This window comes from Lithobates pipiens, unplaced genomic scaffold, assembly GCF_037356315.1.
Source record: "Lithobates pipiens isolate NorthernLeopardFrog02 unplaced genomic scaffold, aLitPip1_a1.2 Scaffold_8, whole genome shotgun sequence".
Lineage (NCBI taxonomy): Eukaryota > Metazoa > Chordata > Amphibia > Anura > Ranidae > Lithobates > Lithobates pipiens.
The window spans coordinates 102,495,801-102,508,862 of NW_027507903.1; the positions used below are offsets into that span (position 1 = coordinate 102,495,801).

Genomic DNA, 13,062 nt, shown 5'->3' on the forward strand with positions numbered 1-13,062 from the left:
ACCGACTGGCTCTCAATCAGCGCTCTCAGCCAAATGGGGCTGTCCCCCCCTGTCAGAACACAATAGAACAGCGGGGAGATCGCTTTTCTACCATTGGATTGTTAGTACAGCGGCTCTGACCGGAGCTGTCAATTTTTGTTTTCATTCAAACACAGAAAAAAAATAGTGGTTTGTTCTAGGCTTAAAGTGGTTCTCCACCCTAAAGGGGAAGTTCCGCTAATCTGATACCCCTCCCCCCCTCCGGTGCCACAATCGGCACCTTTCAGAGGGGAGGGGGGGTACAGTTACCTGGATAATGCAGGTATGTGCACCAAGTTCCGGGACAGACCGCCGCAGATGCCCCCCCATTGTGTTCTGGGAAACACACAGTTCCCAGGACACAGCGGGGACCAGAAGAGACGCGCAGCGCGACTCGCGCATGCGCAGTAGGGAACCGGGCAGTGAAGCCGCAACGCTTCACTTCCCGATTCATTGACAGAGGATGGCGGCGGGGGCAGCAGAGAGACGAGCGATCGCTCGTCATCTGCCGCCGACATCGCTGGACCCTGGGACAGGTAAGTGTCAATTTATTAAAAGTCAGCAGCTGCAATATTAGTAGCTGCTGGCTTTTAATATTTTTTTTTTTAGGTGCAGAACCGCTTTAAAGTGATTGTAAATGCATTCTATGTGCAGCAGCCCCCTCAGCCCCCCAATACGTACCTGAGGTCCCTCTAGATCCAACAATATTGCAGCAGTGTTTGGCTTTCCGGGACTCTCCTCCTCGTTGGCTGAAACAGCAGTGGTGCCTCTTGGCTCCAGCTACTGTCAAAGTTAGTCAGCCAATTAGAAGAGAAAGGGGGCAGGCCAGGCCGCAGCTCCATATTTGAACGGACACAGGGAGCTGTGGCTCGGCTCAGGTGCCCCCATAGCAAGCTGCTTGTTGTGGGGGCACTCAACAGGAGGGAGGGGCCATGAGAGCCAAAGAGGGACCCCAGAGGTGGAGGATCCATGCAAACCTGTGCAAATCTACTACTCAGGGCAGGTAAGTATAACATGTTTGGTATTTTTAACTAAAAAAAAAAAAAAAAAATGGAGACTTTACAATCATTTGTGGTGCACAATAGCACTGAAACCTAAGCTTTAATGAGTAAAGTAGACCTGTAGTGCATTTCTAAATGGATGTAACTAATAAACACCACAGGCAACCTCAAAAGCAACAAATGTATTAATTGTAACTTTGCAGTAACAAAGCTTCTTATTGTCTGCAGCTGCCTAGCATCAGCCTTATAAAGAGGAAAACCCAACAAAACCCCTGTTGCCATAAAAGTGAAGAAATAAATTTTAAGAATACAATAGTAAACGGTAAGTTACCATTTGGACCAGGTTCAGGAACTGGACGGTTTTCCTGAGAAAAAACAAAAAACAAAACAGGTAATATAGCATAACCAACATATTTAGCAGATTACACAACAATTATGTATGTTTGTAGTTATCCTTAGCTTTATCACTGATTGTAGACAAGAATGTAAAAATCTATTTTCCCTTCACACAGTGTCCTATTACATCAATTACCGCAGACCTCAAATATGGGGGAAAAAAAAAAAAAACACAATAAAAAAAAAGAAAGAGTTGCTGTCTAGAGAAACTACATTATTAATTTCATTGTTTTAAATAGCACCCCAATCACAACAAAAACTCAGCAACAATAATTACGTTTCAAAACATTTTGCTTTTGAAAACACAACTACAGGGATTAGACACAAATATGGAAACACCACGACATGTTTTGCGTTGAAAGCGGAAGCGATATAACATGGGACGATAGTCGTCATAAAACTCCAAAACATACAAAGAAATCTAGACACACCAAACTGGATTAATAACGGACACGGCCTTGTTTGCTGGTTTTCACAAATATAAACTAGTAACAATTCACCATAACTCTTTTAATCAATTAATACTTTAAAACTGTAAACAAAATCAGCCAAAACCAGTAGGTGCACTTCAAATGGCCTTCTCAAGACTGGCAAAGACCCTCTCCAGCTTCCTCCTTAAATAGGGGACCTTAAATGACCTATTCTAGAGGGCCCCAAAACATTCACAGGCGAGCTGCAACTGCCAAACCACTAGTGACTGATATTAATGCTCAGAAGAGGAGAGAGTGGTGCATCACCCATAAATCATGGACTATCAATCAATAGAACATTGTAATATGGTTCGATGAATCAAGCTTCACACTGTGACCAACCACTGGATGTGTTTAGATGTGGTGAACACCTACTCAAGCTTAAGACCAGGACTGTCTCGCACCAACGTGTAATCATGGTATGGGAAGCCATATCTTGGTATTATGCAGGCCCTGTCATTATATTGAAAGGTAGAGTCATGGACAATTTTTTTTACAATTTTTGACCGACCATGTGCACCCCATGGTACAGACATTGCTTTTCAAAGACAACTTAATTTACCAAGACGATAGTGGTCTGATTCACAAAGCTGGCGTTGTCAAATCATGGTTTTACGACCATGCAGTCAAAGTCTCATATCTTCCCTGGGCTCCACAGTCACTGGACCTCAATATCATAGAGCCACTATGGTCAATTTTGGAGTCTAATGTCGCGTACACATGCCCAGACTTTGACGGACTTGGTCCAGCGGACAATCCGACAGACTTTGCAGCTGAGGTCCGCCTGACTTTCAAACGAATAGACTTGGCCACACACGATCACTCCAAAAGTCCAACTGATTCTAACGTGATGACGTAGAATAAGGAAGTTCATAGCCAATAGCTGCCCTAGTGTCGGTTTTAGTCCGTCGGACTAGCACACAGAGGAACGGACTGTCCGCTAAAAGCTGAGTCCAGCTGACAAATTTGAAGCCATTCTTATTTCTAGGTCCGCCGGACTTTTGGGAAGAAAAAGCCAGATCGTGTGTACGCGGCATTAGGCTCAGGCTTGTTTTCCGCCTCTGGTATCTTTGTAAGAACTGGAATGATTTTTCCATGAAGAGTGGTATTAGATTTCAATATCCACCATCCAAGGCTTACGTTTGTCAATTCCCAGCAGAATTCAGCCCGTCTTGGTTGCCAAAAGGCGGAGCGATCACATGTAAACAAACCGGCGTGATTTCCGGTTCCTTCCTCCCCTCTCCGTCCAGTGTGATCGGAGAGGGGAGAGATCGGTGGCAGCAGAGCTGTGGGCTGCATGTGTAGTGCCCACAGCGCTGCTCAGTGACAGATCCATTGATCCGTCCATCCATACTCTGCACACCCAGCCATACTCTGCACACCCAGCCATACTCTGCATACCCATCCATCCATGCTCACCCATCCATACTCGGCATACTGATCCATCCATCCATGCTCACCCATCCATACTTGGCATACTCATCCATCCATCCTCATCCATAATCGGCATACTCATCCATCCATCCTCATCCATAATCAGCATACTCATCTATCCATGTTCAACCATCCCATCCACCCCCATCCATAATTAGCTGTAGCCAGCCATACTCAGCCATCCCCATTCATGCTCATCCATGCAACTACAGTGCCTCACAAAAGTGTAATAGGTAGTGAAATAAGATTTGAAACTTATGTCCCTAGAATACCTGATGGTGGTCTCTTCCACAGCGTGGCCACATACAGAGGACCAATATGCAAAGTCTCACACATGCAGTATCGCCATACTCAGGAGGAGTAGGAGACTATTTTGGGGTGTAATTTTTGGTATGTACATGTTATGTGTTAGAAATATTGTGTAAATAGACAATGTTGTGTAAAAAAAATGCATTTTCATTTTCTTTACACATTTTCCAAAAACTTGTAGAAAAAAATGACATGTTCAAAAGACTCGATATGCCTCATAGATTATACATTGGGTTGTTTTCTTTCCAAAATGGGGTCATTTTTGGGGCGTTTCCATTGTGCTGGTTCTCCAGGGCCTTCAAAAGAGGTAGTCAAGAAATTATATGTGTAATTTATGCTCCAAGAACGCCTGATGGCGCTCCCTGCATGTTGGGCCTCTGTATGTGGCCACGCTATGTAAAAGTCTCACACGTGCGGTATCGCCATACTCAGGAGCAGTAGTAGAATGTGTTTTGGGGTGTAATTTGTGGTATGCACATGCTGTGTGTGAGAAATAAGCTGCTAATATAACAATTTTGTGAAAAAAACAAACAAAAAAAATCTTGATTTTGCAAAAAATTGTGGGAAAAAATTACAACTTCAAAAAACTCCCCATGCCTCTTACTAAATACCTTGGAATATCTACTTTCCAAAAAGGGGTAATTTGGGGGTTATTTGTACTTTCCTGGCTTGTTAGGGTCTCAAGAAATGAGAAATGGCTGTCAGTACTTCAGGTGTGATCAATTTTCAGAGAACTTTCACAAAGACCAAATAATATACACTGATTTGGGTTATTTTTTTTACCAAAGATATGTAGTGGTATAAATTTTGGCCAAAATATATGAAGAAAAATTACTAATTTGAATTTTTTTATAACAGAAACAAAGAAAAATTCATTTTTTACAGAATGTTTCGGTCTTTTTTCTTTTATAGCGCAAAAAATTAAAAAACCCAGCGGTGATTAAATACCACCAAAAGAAAGCTCTATTTGTGTGAAAAAAATTGTCATTCAAAATGTGAGAGCACCAAAAGCTGAAAATTGGTCTGGTTATGGTTATCTGGTTAAGGGGGTTTAAGTGCCCAGTGGTCAAGTGGTTAAACATACATACAGATATGTCACATTAATCCATGAAGTATCAAAAAATAGGAAAACACATAAAACAAATAAACCTGGCACCTCTCGGACTAAAGTAGCTTAGCGTATACTAAACAAAACATAGAGATATAGATACATTTTACTCAACGAGTTGTTCATCGAAACTTTAAACCATGGCAGCTTCCTCTATACAGCATCAAGTTATATTTCTATTGTGCACTAATTTTGTCTCTTCTACACCTCACTCCTCTACTTCTACTATTTGCCCCCATCTAACTCTTCTACTTCACTCCTCTCCACTAGGTAAACCATCATATAGTTGATTACTAGGATCTATCCAGCATGACCATATTTTACCAAACCTTTGGGGTGTACCTCTATGTTTATATGTTAATTTTTCTCTGTTGAGTAATTAAGTTTCTCAACCCATTGTTTATGGGTTGGAGGATCAGCAGATGACCATCTTTGTAAAATAACTTTACATGCTAAATATAGGGATCTTATTCACTTGTCTACTGGCAACGTTCCATTAGGAATTATTCCCAGTAGTGCAATTTTAGGCATTCCTGTTATCTCAGTGAAGCACAAATATTACAAATATTTTTTTCCCAGTAACGATGAAGCTTTGGGCAACGCCAAAGCATGTGGATAAGAGAACCCTTAAATAGTGAGCATCGCGGGCATAATGGTGTTGTGTATTTTCACCAAGCATAGAGTTTTTGTGGGGTGTAATGAGCCCTATGTATAAAAACAAGCTGTGACAGCCTTTGGGAGGGTGAGAGGGATGTCATGGGAAGTGTTTCCAGGGCACATGTCCAATCCTCCTCATCTAGATTCTCTATGTCTCTTTGCCACATTGCAAAACTATTTTCATGTTTTTCAGTGTTCTACATTTGTAAATTAGAGTAAAGATCACCTATTAAGCCTTGTTTCATGCAAGAAACTGAAGTTGCCTTTGATAATATTTTAGAAAGACAGAAGACCGGGCCACCGCCTATAAAAGAGCTAGAAGAAGGCGCGGTGGCCCGGCAAGAAGAACCGAAGAGGGGGACAAGACCCCCGAAGTTGGAAGAAGAGGGCGGCGGCGGCGAAGAACGCTGGGCTTCTCCGCTAGCAAAAGAGCTAACAGAAGATAGCGGAGGAGTCCGGCGAGAAGACCCCCGAAGACGGACAGAAGACCCCCGGAGCTGTGCAATAAACTATTTTAACCCTTGTGTGTTGTGTTTTTTTTTACAGGTGAATGAGTAGGGGTACATTGTACCCCATACTCATTCACATATGGTAGGGGGCCGGTATCCGGGGGCCCCCTTATTAAAGGGGGCTCCCGGATTCCGATAAGCCCCCCGCCCACAGACCCCGACAACCAACAGCCAGGGTTGTCGGGAAGAGGCCCTTGTCCTCATCAACATGGGGACAAGGTGCTTTGGGGTGGGGGGGCCGCACGGCCCCCCCTTCCCCAAGGCACCCCCATGTTGAGGGCACGTGGCCTGGTACGGCTCAGGAGGGGGGGGGGTGCTCGCTCGTCCCCACCCCCTTTCCTGGCCGGCCGGGTAGCGTGCTCGGATAAGGGTCTGGTATGGATCTGGGGGGGACCCCCACGCCGGTTTTTTTCGGCGTAGGGGGTTCCCCTTAGAATCCATACCAGACCTAAGGGCCTGGTATGCTCTCGGAGGGGGAACCCACGCCAATTTTTTTTCATAAATTTGGCGTGGAGTTCCCCCTTCAGAGCTCATTCTCTGATTGGCCACGGCAAAAGTCGCCTGGCCTGGGGCGACTTAAAGTCGTGTTGTAAGTCGCCCCTGGTCGTGTCTAAGTCGTGTTCAAGTCGTCTCCAAGTTGCCTCACAAACTCGTCCTGGAAGTCGTGTCGCCCCTGTGTGAACCGGCTCTTAGTGTCTCAAGAAATGAGATACACCTGATGTATTGAAGGCCTGATCAGATGTGATCAATTTTCAGAGATTGGCACCATAGTTTGTAGACTCTATAACTTTCACAAAGACCAAATAATATACACTAATGTGGGTTATTTTTTTACCAAAGATATGTAGCAGTATAAATTTTGACCAAAATGTATGAAGAAAAATTACTAATTAGCAAAAATTTATGACAGAAACAAAGAAAAAGGCATTTTTTTTCCACAAAATTTACGTTTTATTTTATTTATAGCACAAAAAATAAAAAACCCACTAGTGATTAAATACCACTAAAAGAAAACTCTATTTGTGTGGAAAAAAGGACGCAAGTTTAATATGGGTACAGTGTTGCATGACTGAGTAATTGTTATTCAAACTGTGAGAGCGCTGAAAGCTGAAAATTGGTCTGGTCAGGAAGGGGGTGCAAGTGCACTGTATTGAGGTGGTTAAAGATTGTACTCCCTAACCATACAGTTGGTTATTTATTTACCCCTGCGTATAGAGATATTTAGGAATGAATTGTTTTTTTAAACTTTACATATTAACTAAATTATACACCACATTTTATTTAATTTTTTAAGGTTATCAACCGATTAAGCGAAACAATAATCGGCCAACTAACCGATTATGAAAATAATCGTTAGCTGCAGCCCTATAGCATACATTTCTGTCATCCCCAAACCTGGCAAGGACTCGAGCCAAGTAAGCAATTACAGACCAATCTCAATTAACAACGACCTAAAGATCTTACCCAACAGACTAGGATCCTTCTTAGGGTCTTATGTTCATAAAGACCAGGTTGGTTTTATCCCAGGGAGACAGGGTCCGGACCAGATAAAGAGGGCATATCATACCCCTCCTGAAGTCAGGCTGGGATGAAGGTCCTTCTCAAGGGGGCTTTCTCTTGTCCATATACCTCCAAAAAGGCCTTTGACACAGTCACCTGGCCCTACCGATTCGCTACACTGGAAAGGTGGGGATTCAGTTCAAATTTTCTCAAATTAGAGGCCCTTTATTCCCTACCCAAAGCACAGGTTGGACTCCAAGGACACCTCTCTGATCCTTTCCCTATTACAAAAGGCACACGACAGGGCTGCCCCCTATCCCCCCTCTTCTCCATAGCAATAGAGGACACCCAGACATTTATGGAGTCCAATGTGGCCCATCAACACACAAATGTACACTTTTCGCGGATGATGTCCTACATTTCATCACCTCCCCCCTCACCTCAACCCCTAATGTCTTACAGCTACTAAACTAATTTGAACAGGCCTCAGGACCGCGAGTCTATATGTCCAAATCTACCGCCCTCAATGTATCGACCCCCTTGTCCCTAGTAGACAGACTGAGGAACCATTTCCCCTTCTCTTGGAGTACCACCTCCATCCCATACGTAGGCGTCCACCTGACAGCATCTATAGACCAACTGTACAGATACAACTACCTGCCCATGTACAAGAAACTCAAGACAGATCTCGACCAATGGTCATTGTATAAGTTGTCCAGGTTAGGAAGAGTTAATACTATTAAAATTACCCTCTTTACCTCTTCCCATACCAGTCTCCAAACGCCATATTAATAACCTTCAGTCAGCAATAATGCACTCTATCTGGGGCAAAACGAGTCACCGACTTCTTAAAAAGACCCTCTTTATACACAGACTGAGGGGGGGGGGGTTAGGATTGCCTAACCTCTGGTGGTATTACCAGATGGCACAACTGAGCCAAATATCAATCATATACTCCAGGGGCCCAAAACCCAATAGGGATAGGAGAAACAAGCTATCCCAAATTTTACTATAGATTTCCTAATCTGGCGCTCCCCTCTAGAACTAGGCCCCCTATCCTATCCCCTACGCTATCCCACTCATTAGCCTTATGCGACTCCCTACATAAATTGAAAAATTTTGCTTCCACCAAATATTCCAGTTTCTACGATCAATATCATCCCAAGGTACACTCCCCCTAGCTGTTACCTCGTATGAACATTGGTGCTCCACAGCCATGGATATGGGGGGGGGGGGGGGGATTTCACTGATCTACTCAGCTCTAGCTGAGCCGTCGGGGGAAAGTGTCTTACATACAGAGCTGGGAATGTGACCTTGAGATAGAGAGAGACCTGGACGCTTGGCACTCTCACTTTACTAGCACATTCAAGGGGATCCTTAACATCTCCTTGATTGAAGCAAACCTTAATGTCAAGTCCCGCTGGTACATGGTTCCGATATCTAGCTAAATTCTATCCACAGTCATCACCCCTATGCTTCAGAGGATGCGGTCACTTGAACTCTCTCATCTGTATTATATGGCAATGCCCCAGAATCAGATGCTATTGGAACAAACTCTTTAACCTAATCCGTAAAATCACCGGGACAGCGGTCAACCAAGACCCGACAGTAGCCCTCCTAAACCAAAAGATTCCCAAACATACAAAATACACCCAAACTCTGATTCATTTCACACTCCTAGAAGCTGACAATAACACAGGCTTGGAAGCCCCCATCAGTTTCTTTCCATTTAACCAAACAAAAAATCTCCTGGATTATGAATCAGGAAAAAATTTCTAATACTATCCTTGACAAACTAGAGATTTTCAAACGAATTTAGGAACCATGGGCCCGACATACTGGAGTCTCCTTATAGTCCCAAGGTCATTCCTTCTAGCCGGCAGTCCTCCCGAAGTCAGCCCACCTACTACTCTTAGCTCTCATTGAAGCCTGCACCCTCACCCCTATACCCTCCCCCTTGCTCCTTTCCCCTTTCTTTGCTTCAATTTCTCTATCTCTAGCTCATTTTGTCTGTCCCTGTTGCCATTATTCCGAACAGCCTCTGCTGGTGGAATTTGGGCTATGATTGTGACAAATATTCTTTTTCCTCTCATATATGCTCTTGATTTTTTACGGGACAAGTTGAAAGTTCCTATTTCACAGTTCAAGGTTAGATGTCTTTTTGACATTCGTCAAATATACCATGGGGTAATTGACTTGGCAGATTATTAGAGGTTCATTTGTATATTCCTGTGAGTATACACCAAAGTATTCAGCAACCGGAGGCCAGGTGGTCAAGCAGCCCATGGCACAGTCAGACCCCAAAAGGGGTGGTGGGTGATGAGACGGCTGGCAGTAAGGAAGTACAGATAGCAGAGTTGAACATGTTGTTGCTCCATGTATATATTTCTCTCTGTATACTCTACCACACCTGTGGCAAAGTCGATCATTCCAAGATTTTATCTGTGAAATCTCTTGATAACAACGATTTCATTGTTTTATATTCTACAACACCCCTGCGCGGGTGAACTTATGTCGCAATTTTATTATTTAATCAATAAAAGACATTTTTAAAAAGGAGAAAAAAAAAAAGAAAAGAACTTTGTTCCACTGTGAAAAAAAAAAAAAGAAGCTGTAGAAAGTCAGATTGAGCTTGCCTCATTTCCTGGTTAGAGGATGTTTGGTATCTGCACCCTTTCCACTATGCCTGACTGTCCCTGGCCTGCCTATGCCATTCACTGGATTTCAGTTCTGTCTATCACAGGGGCTCTGTGTCCTGTCTAAGTGTTACCTGAGGCAGTCTGCTATCAAGCAATCAAGACATTTTTGCATAACTCTTTGCAAGAGCCAGCCCACTGCTTGCATCATAACTGAGGGCTCTTGAGAGAAGTCATGGGGCAGGGTGCAGTGAGGAAGGAAGCAACTGACAGCACTCTGTTGGCAACTCCCTCCAACTATGATCTGCCTGCATTGCACAGAGAAGCACAGAGACCCAATGATGACATCCCTGGGTCGAATATAAGATATGGAACAAAAACAGAAAAATGTCATTAGCATGCAAATGTGGGGGGAAATTAAGAACCCAGGAAGGCAAAATAGAAGCAGATTAAATTTCAGCATTACCTGTAAGACGAAACTACACTATAAACCACATCCATTTAGTCTTCTCTCAGTTGGTAGGTGGGCTAGAGAATTTTAACTAAATTCTCTCCATCAACATGAACTAATCTAATCCATATGCTGCTAGTATTAGTAAATAGATAGAAAGGTATATTAAATTTACTAGTTTTGGGTTTTTTTTCCCCCATTTCTTCAGCGGATTCCTGGTTTCTGGCCTAGGCCCAAGTGATGTCATACATCCCAGGAGTCTTTAATGGGCATTTTTTTTCCCTTTCATCTGGAGGGAAGGAGGGATTTTTCTGCTAAGCACACCCTCCTACCTGCATGCCGGAGTTAAAGTAGAACTAAAGCTAAAACTTTTTTTTCATTTTAGATTATAGCATAAGGGAAGATTTATAGACAATGTAAAGTTTATGTTTGCATTTGTATCCCATTGGGGAGTTTTCCCTTTCACTTCCTGACCTATAGCCAAAACAGGAAGTGAAAGAAAATCCCTTTAACTACTTGCCGACCGCCGCATGTATATATACGTCGGCAGAATGGCATGGCTGGGCAAATGGGCGTATGTACCTTTGAATTTGCAACCGTGTGGTCACGTACAGCCCTGCCGAGAGCTCTGTGAGTGGGATCATGGGTCCCGCGGACTCGATCACCGCGGGGATACCCGCAATCGTCTCACGGAGCTGAAGAACGGGGAGATGCTAATGTAAACAAGCATCTCCCCGTTCTGCATAGTGACACTGTCACTGATCATAGCTCCCTGTGATCGGGAGCTATGATCAGTGAAGTGTCATTCGTAGCCAAGTTCCCCAACAGTTAGAATCACTCCCCATGACACATTTAACCCCTCCCTAGCCCTCTATTGGTTAACCCCTTCACTGCCAGTGACATTTTTACAGTAACCGCCGAGGTGATCAAATATCACCAAAAGAAATCTCTACTTGTGGGGAAAAAAAGGACGTTAATTTTGTTTGGGAGCCTCGTTGCACGACCGCACAATTGTCAGTTAAAACGACGCAGTGCCAAATCGCAAAAACTGCTCTGGTCTTTGACTATGGATGCTTTAACTGACAATTGCGCGATCGTGCGACGTGGCTCTCAGACAAAATATACGTCCTTTTTTTCCCACAAATACAGATTTCTTTTGGTGGTATTTGATCACCTCTGCGTTTTTTATTTTTTGTGCTATAAACAAAAAAATGTGCGTCAATTTTGAAAAAAACGCATTTTTTATTTTTTGCTATAATAAATATCCCCCAAAAAAATTTAAAAAAACTTTTTCCCCCTCAGTTTAGGCCGATATGTATTCTTCTACATACTTTTGGTAAAAAAAAATAATTAAAATCGCAATAAGCGTATGATTGGTTTGCGCAAAAGTTATAGCGTCTACAAAATAGGGGATTGTTTTATGGCATTTTTATTGACAATTTTTTTTTTTTTACTAGTAATGGCGACGATCAGCGATTTTTATCGTGACTGCGACATTATGTCGGACACTTCAGACAATTTTGACACATTTTTGGGACCATTGGCATTAATACAGCGATCAATGCTAAAAAATTGCATTGATCACTGTAAAAATGTCACTGGCAGTGAAGAAGTTAACCACTAGGTGGCACTGTAGGGATTAAGTGTGTCCTAGGGAGTGATTCTAACTATGGGGGCGGGGGTATGTGTGTGACACGTCACTGATCAGTGCTCTCGATTACAGGGAGAGCTGATCAGTGACAGTGTCAGTAGACAGAACAGGGAGATGCTTGTTTACATTAGTGTCTCCCCGTTCTTCCTCACCGTGAGATGATCGCGGGTATCCCCGTGGATATCAGGTCCGCGGGACCCGCGGTCACGGAGCTCCCGGGGCAGCGTGCGCGCTCGCGAGCCGCCTCTTAAAGGGCAACGTACAGGTACATTAATCTGCCTGTACATGCCCTTCTGCTGCAGAATATCTGCCTGAGGCGGTCAGGAAGCGATTAAACCCCAAAACATATGAAACCCAGGTTCTGAGGCTAATTTAATGCAGATAAGGCACCAAGGTATTTTAATTACCACCGTAATCAGCTACAGAACCTGTGTAATTCATATGTGTTCGGTTTTCAAAGGATGAGGTGGCAACCCTTGTTCAGTCAGAGGCAGATGTGGTGGGGGGCTCAAAAAGAGGCAGCGGCGGTAGGGGGTTCAGACAGAGGCAGTGGAGGTGGGGGGGTTCAGATAGAGACAGCGGTGGTGGGGGGGTTCAGATAGAGACAGCGGTGGTGGGGGGGTTCAGACAGAGACAGCGGTGGTGGGGGGGTTCAGACAGAGACAGCGGTGGTGGGGGGGGTTCAAACAGAGGCAGCGGGGATGGGATCAGTGGTACTAGCGGTTTATATATATAATCCTGCACTTCTGCCTGCAGAGGGTGAACCACTTCTACTGCAGATATCCACAGCAGAAGCCGACCTGCGGGTGTCGGGCACTCAATGGCCACTGGCACCTGCCGATCAACAACACAGAACAGGGATCTAAACAAGGCAGATCGCCATTCTGATGGGGGGGGGGGGGGATAGATTCTGTGTTACTGT

At 43.9% G+C, this 13,062-nt stretch overlaps 1 protein-coding gene across 2 annotated transcripts in view; it reads right to left on the reverse strand.

The window, feature by feature from the left end:
* SORD (sorbitol dehydrogenase) overlaps nt 1–13,062 on the reverse strand; it is a 170,333-nt gene that overhangs the window by 90,730 nt on the left and 66,541 nt on the right. For both annotated transcript variants that reach the window (XM_077472608.1, XM_077472607.1), the window contains exon 3: nt 1,351–1,384. In XM_077472608.1, coding sequence (XP_077328734.1) covers nt 1,351–1,384 — 34 coding nt within the window. The remainder of the gene's footprint in view (nt 1–1,350; nt 1,385–13,062) is intronic.